Below are 25,027 nucleotides of genomic sequence, written 5' to 3'. Positions count from 1 at the left end.
CTTGGAGCAGCCTCTGGGATCGGTTCAATTGCCCTGGGGGGTACGAAGAAAGGATCCAATTCGGGAAAGTCGTATTCCTGGTCTTAATGCTGGTGAGTTACCGCCGCTCTGATATCCGAAAGTTTTTTCCGGCTGTATGTAATAACACAAAAAACATTCTGGGCTAATAATGTAAGAAATAACACACAAATAAAAACGAAATACTCCAGTTGCTTAGGAGCTAGAAGCAGAACTGCCATGTCTGTCGGCACCATCTTTTTGTTCTGAACACAAAGTGTTAATTGCTTTGCCACATTTTTTGCAGTATTACTTTAGTGTCTTTGTTGTACAGGCTTCTTTCTTCTCACACTGTCAACTGGGTTAGTATTCTGGAGTAACTACAATGTTGTTGATGCAGCCACCACCATGCTTGAAAATATGAAGAGTACTCTGTGATGTGTTGTTTTGAATTCGCCCCGAACATAACACTTTGTATGTTTTATTCTGTACAGGCTTCTTCCTTTTCACTCTGTCATTTAGGTTAGTATTGTGGAGTAACTACAACGTTGTTGATCCATCCTCAGTTTTCTCCTAGTGCAGCCATTAAACACTATAACTGTTTTAAAGTCACCGTTGGCCTCATGGTGAAATCCCTGAGCAGTTTCCTTCCTCTCTCTCCTGTCAACTGAGTTAGGAAGGACGCCTGTATCTTTGTAGTGACTGGGTGTATTGATACACCATCCAAAGTGTAATTAATAACTTCCCCATGCTCAAAGGGATATTCAATGTCTGCTTTTTAATTATTTTTTGAATCAATCTACCAATAGGTGCCCTACTTTCTGAGGCCGTACTCCCTGGTCTTCGTGGTTGAATCTGTGTTAGAAATTCACTGCTCGACTGAGGGACCTTACAGATAATTGTATGTGGGGTACAGAGATGAGGTGGTCATTCAAAAATCATGTTAAACACTATTATTGCACAAAAAGTGAGTCCAAGCAACTTATTATGTGACTTGTTTAGCAAATGTTTTACTCCTGAACTTATTTAGGTTTGCCATCACAATGGGATTGAATACGTATTCACTCAAGACATTTCAGCTTTTCATTTTTAACACGTTTGTAAAATAAAAAAAAACGTAAATCCACTTTGACATTATTGTGTGTAGACCAGTGACAAACAATTTATATTTATATATTTTTATATATATTTAAATTCAGGCTGTAACACAACAAAATGTGGAAAAGGTCAAGGGGTGTGAACACTTTGAAGGCATACACAAAGCATAACAACTCCCTTCCCCGAAGAGACTTCCATATTTTTACTAGTTGCCACTGTCACCTTGTGGCAAATGCATCAGTAAAAAGGTCTAGCTATACAAGTCAGTTTTGATTGATTGGCTACCTATGGGCCCATATACACTAAACACCCATGTATTTGGAAAGTGAAGGTAACATTTTTAATTTGTCTATACAAATGTTTCATGGGTCGACAGTACAGAATGTCACCTTTTATTTGAGGGTATTCTGTTTTACCGTTTATAAAAGAAAGCACTATGCATCTATTCCTTCCATTTGAAGAAGTCATAAGAATTTGGACAAATTCACTTGTAGTGTATTAAAGTGGTTCAAAGTTTCATATTTGGTCCCATATTCCTAGCACGCAATGACTACATCAAGCTTGTGACTCTACAAACTCATTGAATGCATTTGCTGTTTGTTTTGGGTTATGTTTTGCCCAATAGGAACTGAATGGAGAAAGATGACTGGAGTAATTATAACAAACAATTCAATTCTAAAAGCCATAACGAGAGCAAGGTACAGGTAACTGCCAAAATAAAGGACGTATATGAGGGACACAAAGTATATTGACAGCAGGTGGTTCCACACAAGTGTGGTTCCTGAGTTAATTAAGCAATTAAATCATCCCATCATGCTTTGGGTCATGTATAAAAAATGCATTAGTTACCCAGCATTTTGGCTACCATGGCTAGAAGAGAACTTAGTGACTTTGAAAGGGGGTCTCAAAGGAGCTTAGAGGGTTTAAAGGGTTTGTTTGCGCGTGTGTGTGTATGTGTGTGTGTCACCAGATCTCAACCCATCTGAACACTAACGGGAGATTCTGGAGCGGTGCCTGAGACGGCGTTTTCCACCATCATCAACAAAACACCAAATTATGGAATTTCATGTGGAAGAATGGCGTCGCATCCCTCCAATAGAGTTCCGGACATTTGTAGAATCTATGGCAAGGTGCACTGAAGCGGTTCTGGCGGTCCAACACTTTATATTGGTGTTTCCTTAATTTGAGCAGTTACCTGTATTTTGTTTAAAAATCATGAATAAACAATGAATAATGATGAGTGAGAAAAGTACAGAGGTTACAACAAAACATGCTAACCGCTCACCATTACCAACAACAGGGTGGTCTGATCTGTGTGCGTCTAACTTTCTCACTCATCATTATTCACGATTCATTCATTATTATCCATAATCACGGTAGCATCCACAATAGAAAACATCTTCAGAATCAGAAACATCTTCTATTCAAATCACAGAACATTATTCACCCTTCAGTTCCTATTAGGAAAAACATAATCAGAAACACAACCAAAACATATTGCAAATGCATCCAACACGTTTGTAAAGTCAGTCATTGTGTGCAACGATGTAGTCAATGTCTGTAAGGATATGGGACCAAATACTAAAACAGTTTACTACTTTAATATACGATAAGTGAATTTGACCAAAAAACGTATGACTTCTTCAAATGTAGGGACTAGATATATAAAGTACCTTCATTTCTAAAAGGCAAAACAGATACAGTATGTGTGAAAATACCCTCAAATAAAAGGCAACATTCTGTACCGTCGCCTCATATGACACATTTGTCCAAATACATATGGTGTTGAGTGTCTCTCTATATGGAGCTCACTACGGTCATTCAAATCTCTGCCATCGTCTGCTACGTACCAGTTGTGTTCCCAACCAAAATAGGGACTTACTGATACTGCTCGTGCAGCTCGTCGATGTCGGTGCTCAGTCCGCTGATTTGGGAGCGCTGGTTCTTCTCCATTTCCTCTCGGTGTGCGTTCTTCATAGCCTCAATAGCTGGAACACAGAAAGCTAGCGGTCAGAGTCATTACAATTGTAGGCGGCAATAAAATCAACAAAATCTGGCAAACACTAGGGATTGGCCAATGCAGGTGCTAATCTTTACCAGCGATGGTGGCGGCCGTCTCTTCAGCCAGTAGCCTCTCCCTCTCCTCCAGTAGTTTGGAGACCTCCCTCTGGTGCTGCCTCTGGAGGTCCTCGACGACCTTGTGGTGGGTCTCCTCCATGGCTGTGAAGCCTCGCTCACACGTAGCCTGGGGGAGAAAGGGTTAATATTGTTGGCATTGTTAAAGCTCCCCATGGCGTAGTAGTATGCTATTAAGGCCTTAAATAAAGAATGCTTCCTTATCAGATTTATGATGAAATTTAGTATGCTCAAGCGATCGGAGTAATCTAACTTGGGACGGTCTGTGAGACGTCAGTCCCATTTGTGTTATGTGCTCTTGACTAGTCTTCATGGTGCATTATTTACCAGTGCAAGCAGAATTACATCTGAGAAAGTCATGCAAGCATTTTTTTGATCAGAAGCCAAGCAATGTTAGTATGAGGGAGTGTGTTTAAGGCAGCCAATTTTATCAGGGCAAAGAAGAGGACATCGAATAAGATTTTAATCTGTCTTTCTAGAAACATGTGTATCAACATTTCTGCAATTGGTTTCAGATACTAAAACAGCATATATTCATAGTTCAGCGTTTAGTATATTTCTAAACATAATGTTGCGTGTTACAGAGACTGGGCATTGTTGTCTGTGTGGGGGTAATATATTATGGTTATAGAGTAACCGGGAGAAAGGTATGGTATAGAAGTCATTTGTATTGTATGCTACTATGTGGATAACAATTATGTTGTAGATCAAACTAATATTTAATAGGATAATTCCATATGAAATCATCAAATCATCCTTACCACATTCTACAAAAGTATCCATGAATGTTTGGCAATGGGAGAAATGGATGTAGTGCCATTTCTGGACCAGAGCGCACCCCCAATCTGGAGATTTTTCAGTTGATTTCATATGTAATGACCCAAGAATATGGCAAATTATTCTAATAATAATGTTTGCAATTCCCATAGTTTGACTGATTGTAACAACCAACTATTCAGTCATGCTCTACTACTGGGCTTACCACATGAAGACTACAATTTACGACGTTAAGAAAGGAAGAACAAAAACCTTTAGACTTTCAAAGTCTCTCTGGTATTTCTCTCTCAGGCTGGCCACATCTCCCTCCAGATGCTTGGTCTCCAGTTCGTCCCTCATGGTGTCCATCTGGGTCTCCAGCTCCTGGATCCTGTCCTTCAGGACTACCATGGGGTCCGTCGCCACCCTAGCCTGACCCTCCTCCCCCTTACCCTGCTCCTCTTCCTCCATGGGCCAAGCCTGCTCAGTGGATGGGGTGACCTCCTCGGGTATTGGAGACTGAGAGTGGCCCGACTCAGGGCTACTATCGCCCTTGCTTCCGCTATCCTCTTGGTCTTGGATGGAGCGGATGGTCTCAGTGTAGTGAGCGTGCAGCCTCTGGATCTCCTCCTGGTGGACCTGCTGCAGCTCTCGGATCTGCCCCTGGAACTGCTCCTCCAGTCTCCTTAGGTGGCCTTCGTGGCGCTCCTCTATGGTGTCCATGTCCACCAGCAGGACTTCCAGCTTCCGCTGGCTGTCGGCCGTGGTCTCCATCAGGGCCAGCTCGGTGGAGGCCCGGCCCTGCTCCGCCTGACTCAGCTCCAGTTGGTGCCTCTGCCTCAGCTCCTCAGTCTCCCTGCGGAAGCGCTCCTCCAGGAGGGCCAGCCGCTCCTGCTGCTGGGAGAGCTGTTCCACTCGCTGGCCCATTTCCCCTCTCAGGGCCTGGTTCTCATCCTGAAGGGAGGCCATTGTACAGGTGAAGCTCTGGCGCTCCTCCTGTAGGGAGGCCTCGTAGCGCTCCCGAATGGCACCAACAGTGCAGGCGTGCTCCTGGACAAGTACGTCCATGCTATGGCCAGCTTGCCGATATCGGACCAAGTCCCGCTCGTGGTCGGCTCTTAGCCTACAGGCTACGTAGGCCACCTGGGCCTGGATAAGCGCCTCACGCATGCAAAGGGAGCCACCCGTGAGGTTGAGGGTGGATTGGTAACTTGAGTTTGCTTGGATAATATTGGCTAAGCCAGGATGGCTGCCGCTCTCAATCGCTTGGGAAAATCTGTGGAGGATAGCTGCCTGTCTCTCTAGCTCAGCGGCCAAGTTGTCTCGCCCAACTTGCAGAGATTCAACAGAGTCAACGCTACAAGATGGCACGTCTCCCACTAAGTGTCTATCCACTACTTCCTCAGCCAAATCCTGTGCCTCCTCCATTTCAATCTGCTCCATATAGGGAGCCAGTTCACTTATGTCAGCCAAACTCTGCTCCTCACTAAAGCCAAACTCATTACTGCCGTCTTGAAGGACTTCTCTCGAATCAAGTCTTTTGGGAGCTTGGATAATCTCTTTCAAAGCAGATTCCCTTTGTTGTAAGCTCCCATGGGCTTGGGCCAATTCCCGTTTGAGCATTTTGAACTTCTCCTCATAAAAGCTCTTAAGACTCTGAAGAGAGTGCGATAATTCAGCTTTGACACAGGTGTTATAGATAACAGTAACATTAGCCTCAAGGGACATACTAGCCACTGTTGACTTAACATCTGAGCTTTCTCCCTGCATCAATTCACAATGGGATTCCATTTTCTCCACCTCGGCCCAGAAGGCACTCTCTAACATTAGCTTCCTGGTCAAGACGTCTGCATAAACAATTGCCACACAATCGCCATCACTTCTTTTGATGGTCTCAGTCTCTCTACATATCTCGATAAGACGTTGCAAAAGGTCCGAGTCTGGATTCTGTATCAAAAAAGCCATCTTATTCAAAACCATTGCCTCAAAAGACAGTGTTTTGGCAAAGAGTCGTATCGTTTCCTCCTCCGATGCTTTGGTCTTGTGAATCTCTTGGGCTTGACTTTGTGTGACCTCTGACGGGTGCTCATTCCATGTCATCCCGCCCTCTCTAATGTACAACGTTGCACTAACTAACTCATTCTCGATCTCAGACAAAGTGTGGAGCTGCAGCCCTGTATTTCCCTGGCAATGACTACTTAGAATACCCCTGACTTTCTCCCTACTGGACTCTACACAGACTAGGGCCTTGGCGTATTGGTGCTTAGCAGCTGTAATCTGACTAACTGGCCCAGAGAGGGCACTGCTGGGTGCCTCTTCTTGTTGGAGTCTAGCATTGAGCTCCTGGAGCTCTGAATCAGTCCCTGCCCAGGAGCCTTGTCCCTCCATCAGACCCTCTGGCTGGTCCACCCGCTGCTCCTCAAGCTTCTGGGTGAGGTCTCTAAGCTTCTCCTCCGTGGCCAGAAGCTTGATCTCCAGGGCAGTTATGATGGAAATAAACTTCTCTGGGTCGCTGCAGTACTGGAATGTAATATCGGAAGAGTTGGTCTCCATGGACGGTTGGAAGTCTTGGCTAATCTCTTCGCTTATGTCTGAGGAAGTGTTGTCTGCATTACTGGTCTCCAGGTCCTCTGATTGGATGTATTTTTGGCACTGAATGCTGGAGAACCGTATCCTCTGCCTTTTCGCTTGAGACTCATCACCGTCTGAGGAGCTCTTCACCTTGGAACCCAAGTCAAAGGTCAGGGAGGAGTCTGTGTTCGTTGGCAAGGAGTTGGAGAACGACTGGCCCCTTTCCTTGGTTGTTTCCCGAGCATGGAGAGCCCCCTCTTGGGCTCGTTGGCGTTCCATCCGAAGGTCAGCATAGCCCAGCTGCAGGGCATTGAGGTGCTGCTCCAGCTCTGCAATGCGGTCCTCTGCCACCACCAGCTTGGTCTGCAGGTCTGTCTCCGCACTGCAGGCTTCGCTCTGGCCCCTCAGGCCCTCGCCCATCTGGCAGAGCAGCGCTTCCCTGGCCTGAAGCCTCTGCTCAGTCTCCTCCAGGCTGCTACCGAGGGCGGCCATCTTGATGAGGGCCTCGTTCAGGTCCTCCTCCTTGCGCTCCACTAGTCTCTCGTACATCTCCTTGGTCTGCCGTATCTCCTCCTCCTTCTCCTGGAGCACACGGCTGATCTTCTGGAACTCCTCTGACGCCCTCTCATAGGAGTGCTCCAGTGTATAGTAGTCGGCCTCCTCTGTTTCCAGCCGGCTACGGAGTTTGGTCACCTCCCGGTCTGCCTCAGAGATCTGGTTGAGGAGCTCCTGGCAGCGGCAGGTCAGCCGGCCCTTCTCCTCCTCCAGCCTGCGGAGGCTCTCCCTCAGCGTCTCCGCCACATCCGTTGTCTGGGCCAAATCCTCCTGCAGCCGCATCACTTCCTCCCTGACCTCGTCTCCATCCGAGGCGCGCATCCCCCTTAGAAGAGCCTCCACCTGCTGCTCCGCCTCCAGCAGCCTCTCCTCCAGCTCTGCCCGCCCAGACTCGGCCTCAGCCAGCCTCCGGGCTAGGCTCTGCCTCTCCCTCTCGTGGCTCTCCTGCAGGGAGCGCTGCTCCGTCCTCAGGCGCTCCTCCTTCAGGGCCTGGCCCTGCTCGGTGGCGCTCAGCCGGCCTGTCACCTCCGCCAGCCTCTCCTGGAGCCTGTGCACCTCCCTCAGGTGGTCCCTCTGCAGGGCCTGCTGGCGCTCCAGATGCCTGAGGGCCTGGCTCCTTTCCAGAAGGCTGGCCTCCACCTCCCGGAGCCTGTCCTCGCTGTCCCTTAGCTGGACCCGCAAAGTGGCGTCGCTGCGCACCCACTCCTCCTCCTGCTCCCGGGAGCGCTCCTGCTCCAGCTTGAGTTCGTTTCTCATGCGGGCCACGGCCTGCTCGCTGGCCAGGATCTCAGCCATGGCAGAGCTGAGCTTGGCCTGCAGGGCCTGGATGTCAGCCTCGTGGCGTCCAATGGCGTCCTGGGCATCGGTGTAGCTCCTCCTCAGAGTCTGCACCTGGTGCTGGGCCAGGTCCTGTTTGCGTCGCTGGGCCTCCAGATCATTCTGCAGGTCTTGGTTGACCTTATGCAGACGTTGCCATGGCGCTCTGTGTGGTGAGGAGGAGGAGGGGGGCGAGGTGCCGCTCTTTAAAAGATTGATGAGACAGTTTGATTAGTGACATCATCTTTTATTTACCCCCACAGTTACGGTGAACCACATCTCTGGGGCTATGAGGAAAAACCCAGGAATTTCATTCCCATCTCAATAGTGATTTGATATCTTTTGATATCTTTTGAAAAGCTTTGTCCCAAGCTTCCCACTGTGCTTTTTCAGGGTGACCTCAAGGGTGAAAATGGAAAATAACTAAATATAATGAAGGGGGAAAAAAATCCAAACTGGTGAATATAAAGTGACTGAACAAGACACATATTCAACTGTGAATAGATGGTGAAACTAAAATGAGTAAAATGGTCTCTATCGCCCCTGATATTTCAACTCACACATAATTATAATACATGTTGAAGGAAAGAAAGGGCGAATGTGATGAGGAAACGATCAAATGTCCAACGTGCCAGTACAGTGTGGCATCACTACACGTGCGAACGTGGGAACATGAACTGTAAATGAATTAAGAAAATGAACGCAACCATGCATACTCCCAAACACCAAAAAGTCATGCACAAAAACAGGCTGAGAGGACAGGATGGCGCGAACGACAAGAAAGAAAAAGCACAGCGGCAAAGCTCCTCTAGGTTCTTACCTTCGGCATCAAACCAATCATTCCCCCCCCCCCCCCCCCAGTAGATGTGAGACTCCGTAAAAAACAGTTCACGGAAAAACCATGCCGAGAGCACCACGACCATGCACATCCGTTTTTAAGACTAAGACCCCACACCTGTTAGTAGAATCACACACGCACAAGTCAGAGACGCCACACACGCGACATCCTCAACCTCACGCTATCAGTTTGTATTACGATAAGTAAGAACATGGCCTTCGATTGTAAATACCGGATCGGACGCTAAGACGTTCAGTAATGTAATACACAAACTGAATACGAAACCCTGCTGCGAAAACGAGCCAGAATATCAAATGATAAAACCCCTCCAAACATGAAGTCACAGTAAAGCGCATATCATTTAAAATGATTTAAAGCGACATGATTGGTAATCTCTCAAGCTGTAATAATAGCCAACTAACTGGAACTAATATCCAACTAATCAGAAGTGATCAGCTACTGTTGGCGTGTGGTACCTGTAGCACGTAGCCCTCCCTGGCACTGTGCTCTCTGCCCCTGGCATCTTCGAGCTGCTCCTGCAGCACGTTGTTCTGCTCCTGCAGTCTGGCCAGCTCCTTCTGGGTCTGCCCCAGCTGCATCATACACATGCATTAGAATATAGTATGGTTCCTCATTATAAATGACACACAGTAGAATATTGAAGCTTTGGCCGGTGTACATAAAAGCCTACCTCTTTGTCCAGCAGGGCAGCTAGCTCCTGTGGGGGCAGTCTCTTAGTGAGGCAGGCGTCAGTGGTGCTGATGGGCACCTGCTTCTCCTCTCGGAGCGGCGTGGTCTCCACCTGATGCCACCGCTGCTCGATCTCCACCTGCACGTCGGGGGCTCTGCCGTCGCTCTCCCCGCTCCCCTCCGCACCAGGCTCAGGGTGGTCGACCTCCATCCTCCCCTGGTCCTGGGACTCCCCGGGGATCCTGGGTTCGGCATTTACAGTGGCGGTCATTGTGGTGGTGACCGTGCTGGGTGCGTGGATGTTCTGCTTAAAGCGCTGCTGTCTTTCATCCCGTCGCCGTCCCCGCTCCTGCTCTGCCTCCTCCCTGGTTGCCACGGCGGAGCCCCGGCCGGGTGGAGGGGCCGAAATAGAGGAGGAAGTTGGCGGGGAAGAGGTGGTGGAGACGGGGGAGGACGCCAGGGAAGAAGTGGAGGAGGACGAAGAGGAGGTGGAAGAGGAAGAAGCAGAGCTGAGGTCAACAGTATCTGGTGCTTTGTCCCTCTTGGGGTCCTCCGTCTGTCCGGGCTGGAATTCGGACCAGTCGTAAGTTTTGGAGCGGCCTTCTCGCCTACGCTCTCGGACCCGGCTCTTGCGTGGCTCCGAGGCGGGGGCGGCGACTGTGGCAGGAGCGTGGTCTACAGACCTCTGTGTTTTGACCACCCGGACCTCCACCCGGGGGCTCTCGGGGCTGGGGTCAGGGCCTGGCTGGGGAGACGGATGCATCACCACCCGCCCTCTGGCCTTCTCCTCAGGGAGGGAGCTGAGGACATGGGAGGAGTGAGAGAGAAGGAAATGAATGGAGAGGAAGAGAGAGAAAGAGGCTGGTCAGTGATGGGTTAAGACTCTCAGTACTGGTGTTAAGACAAATCAGCATGTTCGAGAGGATCGGCCTGAGCAAGGATGACCGTGCAGAATCCCTGACCTACAATCATCTTGCGCCCCCAGATAACGACTAATGATGTGACCAACGCCGATACCCTCAAAATGCGCTGAAGAAGCCCATGCAAACTCAGCTACACACACACTGCTACAGAACATCAACTATTCACTTACAACAAAACATATCTGTGCTCACAAAGTAAGCTTAAACCACAACAGCAAATGAGAGGAATACATTGGGACATTTTAGCACGAAAGCAGTCTGGGAGTATTGGGCCAAACTGCAGTGAGTGCATGATGGGCCTCAGGTCAGATTTGGCCTCTCTCTTTCGTAAGACATGTCTGTAATCCGAGACTTGAGCCGAGCGCACTGCAGTTTCTCAACTTTAGCCGTTTGTACAGTAGACGAGCGGGGTATGTGGTCACAGTCATCTGCACACTGCTTGGCATTCACTGAAACCGTGATGGGGAGTGCGCACCTAAAAAAGTGGGCTGACGGTAAAGTCTATTTCCGGGGGGGGTGGGTCAGAGGAATGGGAGAGGGGTACAATCCAAGAGAAGAGATGTTCGCGAGGTGTCTAAGCAGGAACGCCAAAAATATCCCACATTCCTGTTTCGAGGGAGTCGCCTCCGAGTCGGACAGCAGCACAGCCATACGTGAGTTCAGTAAACAGGGGTAAAACCCTATACACTAAACCCCCCTATATTCATCAACTGGAAGTCTATGGGAACAGCTAGGATGTCAATGCACCAACTCCCCCTCCCCCACTACCGTTGCCACCACTGCTGAAGAAAATCCTAGGGAAAACACTGAACCCAATACAGAGTCCATAGGCATCTGAAGAGCCCCAGTGAAAGACAAGACCTCTGGCCAGAAACACTAGCACAGGGGGCTAAATGATCCGACAACAAAATCGGAATACTTCTGTTGCCGTGATACATATAGGACAGTGGTTGCACTGACACGCGTCTCTCCTCGTGCTCCAACTGCCTTTTCATGGTTCATCAACGCAAAACACATACTGTAAGTGTTACCATATAAACTATAGGCCTACGTCTCGTTATTTTGTCTCTTCTTCATTATCTCTATACATCATCTTTTATCAATCTACAATAGTTTTCTACGCTGATCGAGCCAGGTAAGGTAGATGATTATTTCAATTGACGGATGGTGCGCGTACTGCAGCAGGCTTCCTGAGCAGTACTACTTGGAGACATTACTCAATGTTCAGGACACAGGGCGGGACGACAAACACGCAGGCAGGCATTACTGAACCATTACATCACGGGGAGGGGGGGGGGGGGGGACGTGGATCAACACACAAGCGCTCCAACCTGGGCTTCAGAACCGACAGTTTCAGAGAGATGTTTTTCCTGGAAGCAGAGAGGTTGGAAATACCAGAGAAGGAGGAGGAAGAGGAGGATGAGGAGGAGGAGAGAGATTAGTGAGAGTAAATAAAAGTGAGGAAATTGTTATGTCTGTCAGTGGCGGGTTGTGTCGACACTCTCCCTCTCACGCTCTGTGTGTTCGTCTTACCGGGTGACATCGGGAGGAGCGATGGTGGGTCGCACGTTCTTCATGATGGCCTGAATCCAGTTGCGGCGGATTCCCGAGGTCATGGCCGACAGGGTGCACGCCCCCTCCTTACTCTGGACAAAGGGAGGGCAGGAGAGAAGGGCATGAGGGGACGACAGGGCAGGAGGGGCACAGTGTTAGAATGGCTAGCGGATGGTGACGACCAGTACTATTTAAGATGCACTCCCATCGACCAGTAGTAGCTAACTAATAAATAAATGTCAGTAACCAAAATGTTAGGGAGCAACCAAAACGCACCCCCACTGACTCCTGGCCCAAATCTTGTGTTCATTCCCCATCTCTAATGCATTCACACCATAACAGGAAACTTCTCCCAATGACAGTACAGTGAATACAATGAATTAATATAATGACTGTACTCTTCAGATGAGATTGTTCATACGATAAATTAGGGCTGGGCGATATGACGATACATATCGTGTGACGATAGAAAAACGTCTATCGTTTATCTCGTTGTGTCGCAAATCACTCTTTACGGCAATATTTTTAGTCAATTGGATGACGCTTTGCGTTCTTCCACAAAATTTCCAACACAAACAAACATGGAGGAGAGTGAACGTGACACAGAGCACGGAGACACGGAGCTCGTACCTAAGAGGGGCAACTTCGGTCGCATGGACGTGGTTTGGGTATGGAAAGTCTGACACGGACCAGAAAACCGCCCTCCACAAAATAAGCCGCAGGCCGGTCCCGAAAACAGGCTCAAACACCACTAACCTCTTTTACCACCTACGCAAAAATCATGTGAAACAGTACGGAGAGTCTACGGATGAGACAGTCGAGTGCTCAAAACAAACCCCCAACTTAGACTTTGCAATAATATATTTATTTTAGGCCTATATTTTTTATTTATTTTTATTTTTTATTTCACCTTTATTTAACCAGGTAGGCTAGTTGAGAACAAGTTCTCATTTGCAATGAGATTTAAGTTGTCCATTTACCTTTTTAGATTTTATACATTCATATTTTATATTTTGTTACATGCTTAATTGAAAATGTGCACAAAAATTCTAAATAAAAGAGAAATAATCAAATATGAGTAAGTACCTTTTATTTCGTTGAGTATAATTCAAAAGGTAATAAGAAATAGGCCTTTACATGTGGTCATTTTATATAAACTATTTATTCATTGAATTTACAGAAAATGTGCTATAACGTGATATGCATCATTAATAGGGATATGAAATGACCTATATCGGGATATGAGATTTTGGCCATATCGCCCAGCCCTACGATGAATGAACAAAAACGAGTGCACTCTCCATCCAGGGCTTCTACTGGATGTTACATTCATTTACATCATTCTGTTTTGGTGGTTCCCCCACTGGGTCAAGCCCCATTCCTGGCCTCCATCCGGTCTGCCCATGATGCAGAGCACTAAAAGGTGTTATAAATACTGGAGTTATTCATTTCTTGTCACTAAACCGGTGTTGTTCTCAGCCAAAGAGAGAATGATCTGCTCCCACTGCTCTATTTCTGATCCCCCGAACAGAAAATAACCAGGGAAGCGCCAGGAGAGAGGGCTCCAGCTCTAAGCCAATGTAAACACAACACCCACCCCACAGCAGAAGTGACATGGATGTCTATGGATGTCAAGTGTCCATGGGGCCTCATACTAACTTCAGATCTGGGCATGTCTCCCGCATTGACATCGATGCTTAGAGAAGAACGTTTCGGATGTGGCCCATCGCCAAGGGATCAAGCGTTTGGCCTATAGTCAAGGGAAACGTTGCATCGCGAGTTAATCATCCTCACCTTGCTCCTCCTATGGAAGGTCGTCTCACATTCTATCCTGTGTGCCATTAAAGCTTATGGCGAAAGCCTTCAAAACTATTTTTAGAAAAATAGGTTTTCCAAAACACGCAGGCGCCAACATTGAGTAAGCGCCGACGTAAGACCAGGTTGGTCTTTTGAATGAGTGAGGTTAGACAAACATGTTATTCAGGGCCTCCGGGTGTTGGTAGGGGGTGGCAACGTCTGTGGCAGACTTAGATCCAATGATGTCACTCTCTCACAGGGGGATGACAGGTCAAGTGACATCTCTCACGATGGGACAAATAAATGTTTCGGAAGAGAAATGACCAAACCCAATGCCGACGGCAATACCACGTGTTGTCAATGCTGTTTTTAGAGTGCAGGGTCACAGCTGAACAACAATTTGTTAGCGATGTGAAAGGTATGGACCATTTTAGGTTTGATCGATGGTATAGATGAGCAAAGTATAACCACAAACCCTCACAAGGATTTGGAAGCCATAGTTCCTCTGTACTGGGAACTCTGTGACATCATAACAGGTGGACAGGTCAATCTCGCCATCCATATCAGCAGCCTGGAATAAAACAACAAAAAGATAAACAAAAATGTCAAGGGCGATATTAACATTACACTGCATACATAGTTTTGTTTTTTGGGGAGGGGGGTATAGAAGTAATTCAGTGAGTCTTACCTCCTCAGCTATTGAGTCCCTGTAGTATCGTAGACTCTGGTCTGTGAGAACAAACCAGTGTTTCTTCCACTAGAGGTAAAAAATTATAACATTTACTAGTTTTGTTAAAGCATACTCTCCTACTTAAATCCATGAGAGATGGCATAAGGCACTGCTAATCATTTAGAAACACAACAATGATTTCTGCTAATAAAGTATATTACCATCCCATCCTCGTATAGCTTGGTCATCCATCCTTTCTTGAAATTCAACAAATCCGGCTACATTGAAAACAAAAATCAACAACAGCTTCAATTCATGACACGCTATTTACAATTAGCTTATGCTCATGGCTATCATTATCAGTGTTCGCTGCTTTATCGGTAGTCATTTACGCATAATATGTAATAGCTCTCAGCTAACAAAGTAGCGAACAGATTTTTGTCCAGAGCCAGACAGCTCACTGCAATGCTCCCAATAAACAGCCAACAGCTCAGCAGCTAACAGCTTTTCAGTCCACGTTGCCACCCAGATTCGACTAATGGGAAGAGTGGCCCACCCAACCGCGACCTTTCATTGAACCCTGAAATAGAGTAATCTTGCAAATGCATAAAAAAAATGTTTTGCTATTACAACAGAACTTTTCAGATGTCCAAAATATCTATAGTGCTATATTTATATTAGACTTGGATTCATTCAACTAAGATAGCAATCACAGTGCAGACAGAGAACCCCTTCTATGGTTTCATCCACATAAAGACTCAATAAATGAGCACTCGATCCACAACAAGTGAGCCCTTCTTCGCCAAACTCTCACTGCTCGACTAAGCAAACCAAGAACGTCTGCTGTTCGACCACCCGAACTAAACCGTCCATTTTGTCAACAAACAGGAACTGCGCTACGTCCAACCCCTACCTTGTTTCTGTTGACCCTCATCAGGTGTGGCACGGCCACGGTCTGGTGGAGACTCATTAACACACACTCTCTCTTCTACTTGACTCCCTCTCTCCCTCGCTCTCTGTGTGTCTTTGCACAAAGAGCTGGCGCTTTAACACCCTTCACTCCAGCTATTTATAACAGGGGGGGTTTGTGGGGGGGGGGGGCTATTTTGGCAGCTGCAGCTCGGCCATACCATCCACACGTTGACAGGAGGACCACTAACACCACCCCGGGACAGTTCCCAGATCAGATCTAAGTAACACTGAGATCCATGCATGTAATCTGTTAGTAAAGTAACCTAGGGTAAGGTTAAGTAACCTAGGGTAAAGTAACATAACCTAGTACAGGCCTGGGCAAAGGCCGGCCCGGGGGCTGTATGCAGCCCGCGACCTGATTCAACACGGCCCGCGGAATCATGCTCAGATCAAAGAATTTGCGATAGTAAAGTTTTGGAAAACGCATTTGTTATTCAGATTAGAAGCCCAATGAATACTCGCCTTTGTGTAATGATTTAACTCCCACCGCTTGTGTGACATTTATTTGAAGGCACGTATAAATAACAACTGCACGAGGACAGACAGGCTGACACACACGTAACAGTTACAAATAGTAGCTAGCTAGAAATTGTGCAAAAAATAGTTTTTCAAAGAAAAGGAAAGTAGACAATGAATGTAGGGTGTTCCAGCAAGAGTGGACAGCGAAATGTTTCTTTATTGAGGTATCAGGGAAAGCTGTGTACTTAGTGTGCAAAGAGAGCATCGCTGTCTTGAAAGACTACAACTTGTCCCGACACTTCCAGACGAAGCATGCAGAGAAATATAGGAACACGTTTTCTGAGCAGAGGGTAAAGTGCATCGAAAGAGTTGCTTTCTCAGTTGCAAAAGCAGCAAGGACTTTTCACAAAACTGCATTCAGCAAACGACGGAATTGCGAGCGCTAGCTATGTACTGTCCCACAAAATTGCTAAACATAGCAAGCCATTCGCTGAGGGCGAATTCATTAAAGAATGTTTAATTGACTCTGCAGCAACTTTGCCCCGACAAGAAATAGCTGTTTGAAAATGTTTCCCACACAAGACGAACAGTGACACGGCGTGTTGAGGACATCGCAGAGAATATGGAACAACAGTTGAAAGTCAAGGTAAAAGATTTCAACTATTTCTCCTTGGCCCTGGATGAGATCAGTGATGCAGTTGTTGATATTCTTACAAGGCATAACCCCAGACTTTGAAATTACAGAGGAACTTGCTTCAGTGCAGTCAATGAAGAGCACAACCACAGGGAAAGATTTATTGGAGGAGGTTAATAAGTGTATGGCAAAGCTAGGAACTGAGTTCTGACATTTTTTCCAGTGTGCCCACTGATGGGTGCCCAAACATGACAGGAAAAAACATTGGCCCTTTGAAAAGGATACAAGATCAAGTAGCTGAGCTGAACCCAGATCAGAAAATTGTTATCCTGCATTGCATTATTCATCAGGAGGTGCTCTGTAAATGTGTTCTGAAAATGAGCCATGTTGTGGATGCAGTCACTAAAGTGGTAAACTTCATAAGAGCAAAATCTTTAAACCACATGCAGTTTGTCTCACTGTAGGAAGAGACAGAGTCGGGTCATGCAGATCTCCCCTACCACACAAATGTGAGATGGCTGAGTTTGGGGAAGGTGCTTAAAAAGTGTGTGGGACTTGAAGTCGGAGATTTGAGTTTTTGCAAATGAAAGGAAAGTATGTGGATTTCCCTCAACTGCAAACTGCAAGATAAAGAACGGTTGTCTGATTTTGCCTTCACCGTGGACATCATGGCCCTCATGAATGAACTGAATTCCAAACTACAATTTAAGGGCCTTTTTGCACATCAGATGTACAGCCTTGTCAAAGCCTTCAAGGGAAAATTACTCCTCCTGACCCGCCAAGTAGAAGCCGACAATCTCACCCACCTTCCGACACTACTAGTCTGTTCCCTATCAGATGACCAGCGGGAGAAGTATACATCCACTTTCCAACACTACTAGTCTGTTCCCTATCAGATGACCAGCGGGAGAAGTATACATCGCTGCTGCGTGCTTTGAACTGTGAGTTTTCTTGTCGCTTTGAGGATTTCAAAGTGTTGGAAAATTACATGCTGTTGGTTTCCTCTCCTTTCACCTTCAATGTGGATAACGCTCCCACTGATCTGCAACTTGAGCTTATTGAGCGATGGCAAAAATATATTCTAATGTGGCCCTCCATGGAAAATAATTGCCCAGGCCTGACCTAGTATAAACTAAAGTGACCAAAAGTAAAGTAACCTAGTGTTAAGTGAAGTAACCCAGCATAAAGTGAAGTAACCTAATGTAAAGTAACCTAGCATAAAGTAAAGTGGAGTAACCTAGCATAAAGTAAAGTGGAGTAACCTAGCGTAAAGTGGAGTAACCTAGCGTTAAGTGGAGTAACCTAGCGTTAAGTGGAGTAACCTAGCATAAAGTAAAGTGGAGTAACCTAGCATAAAGTAAAGTGGAGTAACCTAGCATAAAGTAAAGTGGAGTAACCTAGCGTAAAGTAAAGTGGAGTAACCTAGCATAAAGTAAAGTGGAGTAACCTAGCATAAAGTAAAGTGGAGTAACCTAGCATAAAGTAAAGTGGAGTAACCTAGCATAAAGTAAAGTGGAGTAACCTAGCGTAAAGTAAAGTGGAGTAACCTAGCATAAAGTAAAACACTGCCCAGCACTCACAGTCATGGAGGACTCGGTCACTCGGCGGTCCAGGGACTTTGCCCTCCGGAAGTTGAAAGAGCAGGACACATCAGGAACGCAACGCTCCTTCTCAGCATCCAATGACATCTCCTGAAAATGCCCAACATATAGGGTCGACATGACATGAATCCATTGGCTATGAAATATTACTAAAACACTCACTACAGCTCATATACAGTGCATTCGGAAAGTATTCAGACCCCTTCACTTTATCTACATTTTGTCGCTTTATAACCTTATTCCCCTCATCAATCTACACACGATACCCCATAATGACAAAGCGAAAAAAGGTTTTTAGAAACGTTTGCAAATTTGAAAAAAATAAAACAAATAACTTATTTACATAAGTATTCAAACCCTTTGCTATGAGACTCAAAATTGAGCTCAGGTGCTTCCTGTTTCCATTAATCATCCTTGAGATGCTTCTACTACTTGATTGGAGTCCACCTGTGGTAAATTGAATTGATTGGACATGATTTGTAAAGGCACACACCTGTCTATATAAGGTCCCACAGTTGACAGTGCATGTCAGAGCAAAAACCAAGCCATGAGGCCGAAGGGATTGTCCTTAGAGATCCAAGACAGGATTGTGTCGAGGCACAGATCTGGGGAAGAGTTACAAAAAATGTCTGCACCACTGAAGGTGCACAAGAACACAGTGGCCTCCATCATTCGTAAATGGAAGAAGTTTGGAACCACCAAGACTCTTTGTAGGGCTGGCTGCCCGGCCAAACTGAGCAATCAGGGGAGAAGGGCCTTGATCAGGGAGTTGACCAAAAACCCAATGGTCACTCTAACAGAGCTCCAGAGTTCCTCTGTGAAGAAGGGAGAACCTTCCAGAAGGACAACCATCTCTGCAGCACTCTACCACTCATCATTAAAAGGCACATGACAGCCTGCTTGGAGTTTGCCAAAAGGCACCTAAAGGACCGTCAGTGAGAATGAGAAACAACATTCTCTGGCCTGAATGCCAAGCATCACGTCTGGAGGAAACCTGGCACCATCCCTACGGTGAATCATGGTGGTGGCAGCATCATGCTGTGGAGATGTTTTTCAGTGGCAGGGACTGGGAGACTAGTCAGGATCGAGGCACAGATGAACAGAGCAAAGTACAGAGAGATCCTTGATGAAAACCTGCTCCAGACCGCTCAGGACCTCCGACTACGGCTAAGGTTCACCTTCCAACAGGACAATGACCCTAAGCACACAGCCAAGACAACGCAGGAGTGGCTTTGGGATAGGTCTCTGAATGTCCTTGAGTGGCCCAGCCAGAGCCCAGACTTGAACCCGATCTAACATCTCTGGAGAGACCTGAAAATAGCTGTGCAGCGACACTCTCCATCCAACCTGACAGAGCTTGAGAGAATCTGCAGAGAAGAATTGGAGAAACTCCCCAAATACAGGTGTGCCAAGCTTGTAGCATCATACCCAAGAAGACTTGATGCTGTAATAGCTGCCAAAGGTGCTTCAACAAAGTACTGAGTAAAGGGTCTGAATACTTGTGTAAATGTGATATTTAAAAAATATATATATTAATACATTTGCAAACATTTCTAAAAACCTGTTTTTGTTTTGTCATTAAAGGGGTATTGTGTGTAGATTGATGAGGGGGAAAAAACAATTGAATCCATTCTAGAATAAGGCTGTAATGTAACAAAATGTGGAAAAAGTCAAGGGGTCTGAATACTTTCCGAATGCACTGTAAACTACTCTACTGTATGTATTCACGTAAATTGAAACACGGTTATCTTCATATTGACGTCAACTGAAACATTAATGAAAGGTTTATGATGAACGAGAGTTCTCCGTAAATTGGATTGTAGGTTTACTAATGTTAACGACAGCTAATGTTAGGTGCCATGTATGGTTTATGACCCCTAACGACAGCCTTGTGTCACATTATGTTAGGGGGGGGGGACATTACCTGTTTGCAGGCGAGGGAGCGTCTCTCGCTACGCCCCTGCCTCTGGACAGACACGGTATTGGAGGGGGGCTCCGAAGGAGAGGTGGTGTCCATGTGTTCCACGCCCTCCCCATCCCCTGACTCAAACTTCCCTATCACCTGAGAACGCCTGTGGAAAACACACACATACGCCGTCAGCAACACACACACACACACACACACACACACACACACACACACACACACACACACACACACACACACACACACACACACACACACACACACACACACACACACACACACACACACACACACACACACACAATCATGAACAGTATCACATGAACAGCATGACATAGGGTCTTTGAAACTTCAGCTATGCGTCATCATCTCTTGCTGTACTTAAGTGACAGCATTCTGTATCCAATAACTGAAGAGTAACATGACTTCATAAGAAGGCTGCCGACGGTTTTCCAGTAAAACACGAGGCTCTAACCCACTCAAACTGCTGCGGCTAAAACCGTCTGCAGCCTTTCCTCTTATAAAGTCGTGTTACTCTTCAGTCGGCCATGCTTCAGGATATAACACACAATCAAATGAGCTACAAAAACAACAAAAAAAGAGAAAATCCTCTCAAGGTCCTAGCGTCAATGTGCGTTAACTAAAAGAGCAGAGCAGGACTATGGAGGCTGCTTTGTGCCAAAAATCTATAAATATATAGTATCAGTCTGGTTTGAATGTAAGAACATTTTGATCAATGACTACATTGGTTAATCATTTTGGCACAACCACATATTCCATAGAGAGAATGTGTAAGTGCAACTAGAAAAGGAAAATGGTCCACAAAAGACTGATAGAGTATGATGAGTATAGAGTGTTATGTGAAGAGATCAAACTTCAGATGGAGAGGAAGAAGGATCATTGTAGGATTAAGGACCATGTTCCCAGGAGCAGCAGCAATGGCAGCATCAGCAGCGTTAGCCAAGGAGACTGGACCAGGTGTGAGTGAATGTGTGTGCGTGTGCGTGCGCGCGCGTGTGTGTGTGTGTGTGTGTATGTGTGTGTGTGTGGTGGAATGAGAGAAAGCAGGAGTCAGCGGTAACCAGCAGGGCGCAGCAGGACGGAGGCGGAAGGTTTGGGAGGGCAAATTTTCAGAAGCTCCTGGAAGAGACAAAACAAAAAAACAAAAACAAAATAGCAAAGTAGACAGAGCTGGACAGAGGAGGAAATGTGCATGCAATAAACATACGTTGGTTTTAAATTTGGCTCCAAGAGAGCAATTCAATTATGAAAGAGGCAGAAGAGGATCTCGAGGACTGCTGCCACTAGGTGGTGCCAGAAGACCAATACAGCTCATGAAGATCATAGTAATTGAATTTAGTGGAGGGTAGACAAAACCAAAACACTGAAGATCGCATGCGTGATTACATTCAATATAGTCGGTGGGCTTACAAAGCAATGCTGTGTGTAGTGTGGGTTTGACTGTTTCTAAGTGCCTTTGTGCATAAGTTAAATACATGTGCGTGTGTGTGGTGGGTCATCTCAATATCCTCACCTGCGCTCCAGCCCAAACAGCCTGGCCACCTCCTCCCGTCCGGGGCTGCGTGTGCGCGCTCTCAGCTCCACCCTCTTCTTGTCCGAGCGGAAGGCCTCGCGGTGGCTCAGCCGGCGCGCCCGCGGCACGTTCGACAGCACCACGTAGTCCTTGCCTGGTCGTCCCACTCTTCCCCCACCACCACCTCCAACATTCCCACCTGCCCCGACTCGGCTGTCCCAGCTCAGGGCATTGCTGCTGGGCTCCGAGTCAAGGGAGCTCTGGGAGGAGCTGACGGTGGAGTAGCTAGGGGAGAGGAGGGCGCCTGGGGAGGGGAGGGGGTCTGAGGAGGGGTAGTTCAGGGAGGTGTTGGGGTACGAGGGGGAGTCACAGGGGCTGTACCTGTGGTGGAGGACGCCGAGGGAGGTAGAGGTGGTCAGGGGCTGGTGCTGGGGAGGCTGGGGGGGCTCCGGCGACTTTGTCTTCTCCAGGGAGAAGTAGCCACTCTCCACTCGTACCTTGCGTCCGCCGCTCAGGGAGCTACCGTCTTGAACCACACAAACAAAGCAGAGCAAGCGAAAGATTACAAAAATGTTTGGCAGAAAATAATACATAAGCACGTACACTACGTGGTCAAAAGGATGTGGACACCTTCTCGTCATCTCATTTCAAAATCATGGGTATTAATATGGAGTTGGGTCCACCCTTTGCTGCTAAATAGCCTCCACTCTTCTGGGAAGGCTTTCCACTAGATGTTGGAACATTGCTGCGGGGACTTGCTTCCATTCAGCCCCAAGAGCATTAGTGAGGTCGGGCACTGATGTTGGTCCATTAGGCCTGGCGTTCCAATTAATCTCAAAGGTGTTTGATTGGGTTGAGGTCAGGGCTCTGTGCAGGCCAGTCAAGATATTCCACATCGATCTCGACAAACCATTTCTGTGTGGACCTCACTTTGTGCACAGGGGCATTTGCATGCTGAAACAGGAAAGGGCCTTCCCCAAACTGTTGCCACAAAGTCAGAAGCACAGAATCGTCATTGTATGCTGTAGCATTAAGATTTCCCTTCATTGGAACCAATGGGCCTAGCCCGAACCATGAAAAACAGTCCCAGACCATTATTCCTCCTCCACCAAACTTTACAGTTTGCTCTATGCATTCGGGCAGGTAGCGTTCTCCTGGCATCCGCCAAACCCAGATTCGACCATCGGACTGCCAGATGGTGAAGCGTAGTTCATCACTCCAGAAAATGCGTTTCCACTGCTCCAATGGTGGCGAGCTTTGTACCGCTCCTGCCAATGCTTGGCATTGCGCATGGTGATCTTAGGCTTGTGTGCGGCTGCTCGGCCATGGAAACCCATTTCACGAAGCCCCCGATGAACAGTTCTTGTGCTGACTTTGCTTCCAGAGGCAGTTTGGAACTCGACACTGAGTTTAGCATCCGAGGACAGACACATTTTGTTACGCGCTAAGCGCTTCAGCACTCGGCGTTCCCGTTCTATGATCTTGTGTGGCCTACCACTTCGCGGCTGAGCCGTTGTTGCTCCTAGACGTTTCCATTTCACAATAACAGCACTTACAGTTGACCAGGGCAGCTCTAGCAGGATAGAAATATGACGAGCTGACTTGTTGGAAAGGTGGCATCCTATGACAGTGCCACATTGAAAGTCACTGATCTCTTCAGTACGGGCAATTCTACTGCCAATGTTTGTCAATGGAGATTGCATAGCGTTGTGTTTGATTTTATACACTTGTCAGCAACGGATGTGAAATAGCCGAATCCACTAATTTGAATGGTTGTCCACATACCTTTGGCCAGATAGTGTACATGAACACAGAGCGAGGATATCAACATTGGATATCAACATTGGCGTTCAATAACTGCCTTGGATGTTGATTAAAAACCAAAATGACTGATATGCTGACACCCAAAAATGTATTGGTTCAGGTGCTTTGGTGAAAGTGCGTCTCCAGTCTTTCCTCACCCTCTCTGGTGACGCTTGACCCCGGGTGGCTCTGGGTCAGCTGGCTGAGACAGGAGGCGCTGCGGCTGCAGGGGATGGTGGATGCCCTGCTCCACCTCTCCTCCTGCCACAGGGTGGAGCGGCTGGCCGGCACCCGCTCTGCACTGGCTATACTGCTGGGCAGGCAGGGGATACTGCCCCCGCTACTGGTCACTGTCACCTTGGCTGGGCCGGGCTCCTGGGGGTAGAGGTGGGGGGTGGGAGAGGGGGAACGAGAACGGTAAAAGGGAGAGAGAGGGAAAGACAAGAGTGCAAGAGGGTTCAGTGGAGGAGGAAAGAGACAAATGCAATTGTTACACATGTCAACAATGAAGACGAATCATGACCATCTATTGAGTCCATGTGTTTCAGCATCTCTTTCTTTGGGGAGCTTTTTCATGTATTCCGATGACTAAGAGTTCCTTTAGCATTTTCAATAAAAATGTTGCGAAGAGACAGTATGTACAAAGAGTATTGTTTCATTACAGAACAGCACAGATTGACAGACTTAAGAGGGATGGAGGGAGGGGCAAAGGGAAAGAAAGAGAGGCAGACAGACAGCTCAACAAAGAACAAAGAGCTCCTTCATGGCAGTCACACCTGTTGTTGTTGTAGAGGACAGAACAGACAAGGGAAACATTCTGTGGGATAGAGATGTGACGACTTATGCCTGACTTCATACTTAATGTCTTCAAATGCTTGTTAATAACAAGGCAGTATATTTACTGTAAAGTCCCTGCTCATTTATGGTTTTTACAAATACCTGCATTCAGTACATATAGTACACATACACACAAAACAAATCCGTTTTGGCATGTAATCATGGATAATAAAAAGGTAGACAGCGAGTACATTTCATGACTCTTAGTATTTTGCGATACTGATAATTCTTACTTCCGTCAGCACCGCTCTTTCCTCCTTTCCCTGCGACTATATTCTTGGGATATGTTTTTTTTCTTCCGGGGGGTACTTTTTTTTACCCTTTTTCATGATTTCCAATTGGTAGTTACAGTCTTGTCCGTACAGGAGTTGCAGCGATAGGGCTCGGGAGAGGCGAAGGTCGAGAGCCATGCGTCCTCCGAAACGTGACCCCGCCAAGCCGCACTGCTTCTTGACACACTGCTCGCTTAACCCGGAAGCCAGCCGCACCAAAGTGTCGGAGGAAACGCCATACAGGCAAGCGTGCATGCGCCCGGCCCGCCACTAGAGCGCGATGGGACAAGGACATCCTGGACAGCCAGAACCTCCCGTAACCTGGACAACGCTGGGCCAATTGTGCGTCGCCTCATGGGTCTCCCGGTCGCGGCCGGCTGCGACACAGCCTGGGATCGAACCTTGGTCTGTAGTGAGGCCTCTAGCACTGCGATACAGTGCCTTAGACCGCTGCACCACTCAGGAGGCCCTGGGATATGTTTACGTGTGGCCGGAGATAATAAAATCTGAATACACCCTTGCTATCTCCGGCCAATCCCCTCTCAAACAACACATATGGAGGCATGCCACTGAACCCTGAACTACTG

General features: G+C 47.1%; 1 protein-coding gene across 7 annotated transcripts in view; it reads right to left on the bottom strand.

Moving 5' to 3' along the window:
* The window catches only part of LOC139570409 (trichohyalin), a 104,308-nt gene that overhangs the window by 10,278 nt on the left and 69,003 nt on the right, over window positions 1–25,027 (bottom strand). For 2 of the 7 annotated variants that reach the window (XM_071392255.1, XM_071392252.1), the window contains exons 6-19: window positions 23,490–23,706; window positions 21,529–22,054; window positions 19,992–20,139; window positions 18,047–18,157; window positions 14,623–14,679; window positions 14,420–14,488; window positions 14,207–14,302; window positions 11,914–12,026; window positions 11,712–11,750; window positions 9,459–10,257; window positions 9,244–9,360; window positions 4,261–8,133; window positions 3,193–3,340; window positions 2,978–3,083 (exon numbers count right to left, since the gene is read on the bottom strand). In XM_071392255.1, the coding sequence (XP_071248356.1) occupies window positions 2,978–3,083; window positions 3,193–3,340; window positions 4,261–8,133; window positions 9,244–9,360; window positions 9,459–10,257; window positions 11,712–11,750; window positions 11,914–12,026; window positions 14,207–14,302; window positions 14,420–14,488; window positions 14,623–14,679; window positions 18,047–18,157; window positions 19,992–20,139; window positions 21,529–22,054; window positions 23,490–23,706 (6,419 nt within the window). Of the gene's footprint in view, window positions 1–2,977; window positions 3,084–3,192; window positions 3,341–4,260; window positions 8,134–9,243; window positions 9,361–9,458; window positions 10,258–11,711; window positions 11,751–11,913; window positions 12,027–14,206; window positions 14,303–14,419; window positions 14,489–14,622; window positions 14,680–15,314; window positions 15,428–18,046; window positions 18,158–19,991; window positions 20,140–21,528; window positions 22,055–23,489; window positions 23,707–25,027 lie in introns of those variants that run through there. The other 5 variants (XM_071392253.1, XM_071392257.1, XM_071392254.1 and 2 more) reach the window with 5 other exon arrangements.

Source organism: Salvelinus alpinus, chromosome 3 (genome assembly GCF_045679555.1).
Source record: "Salvelinus alpinus chromosome 3, SLU_Salpinus.1, whole genome shotgun sequence".
Classification (NCBI taxonomy): domain Eukaryota; kingdom Metazoa; phylum Chordata; class Actinopteri; order Salmoniformes; family Salmonidae; genus Salvelinus; species Salvelinus alpinus.
This window is presented reverse-complemented; position numbering and strand designations above follow the sequence as displayed.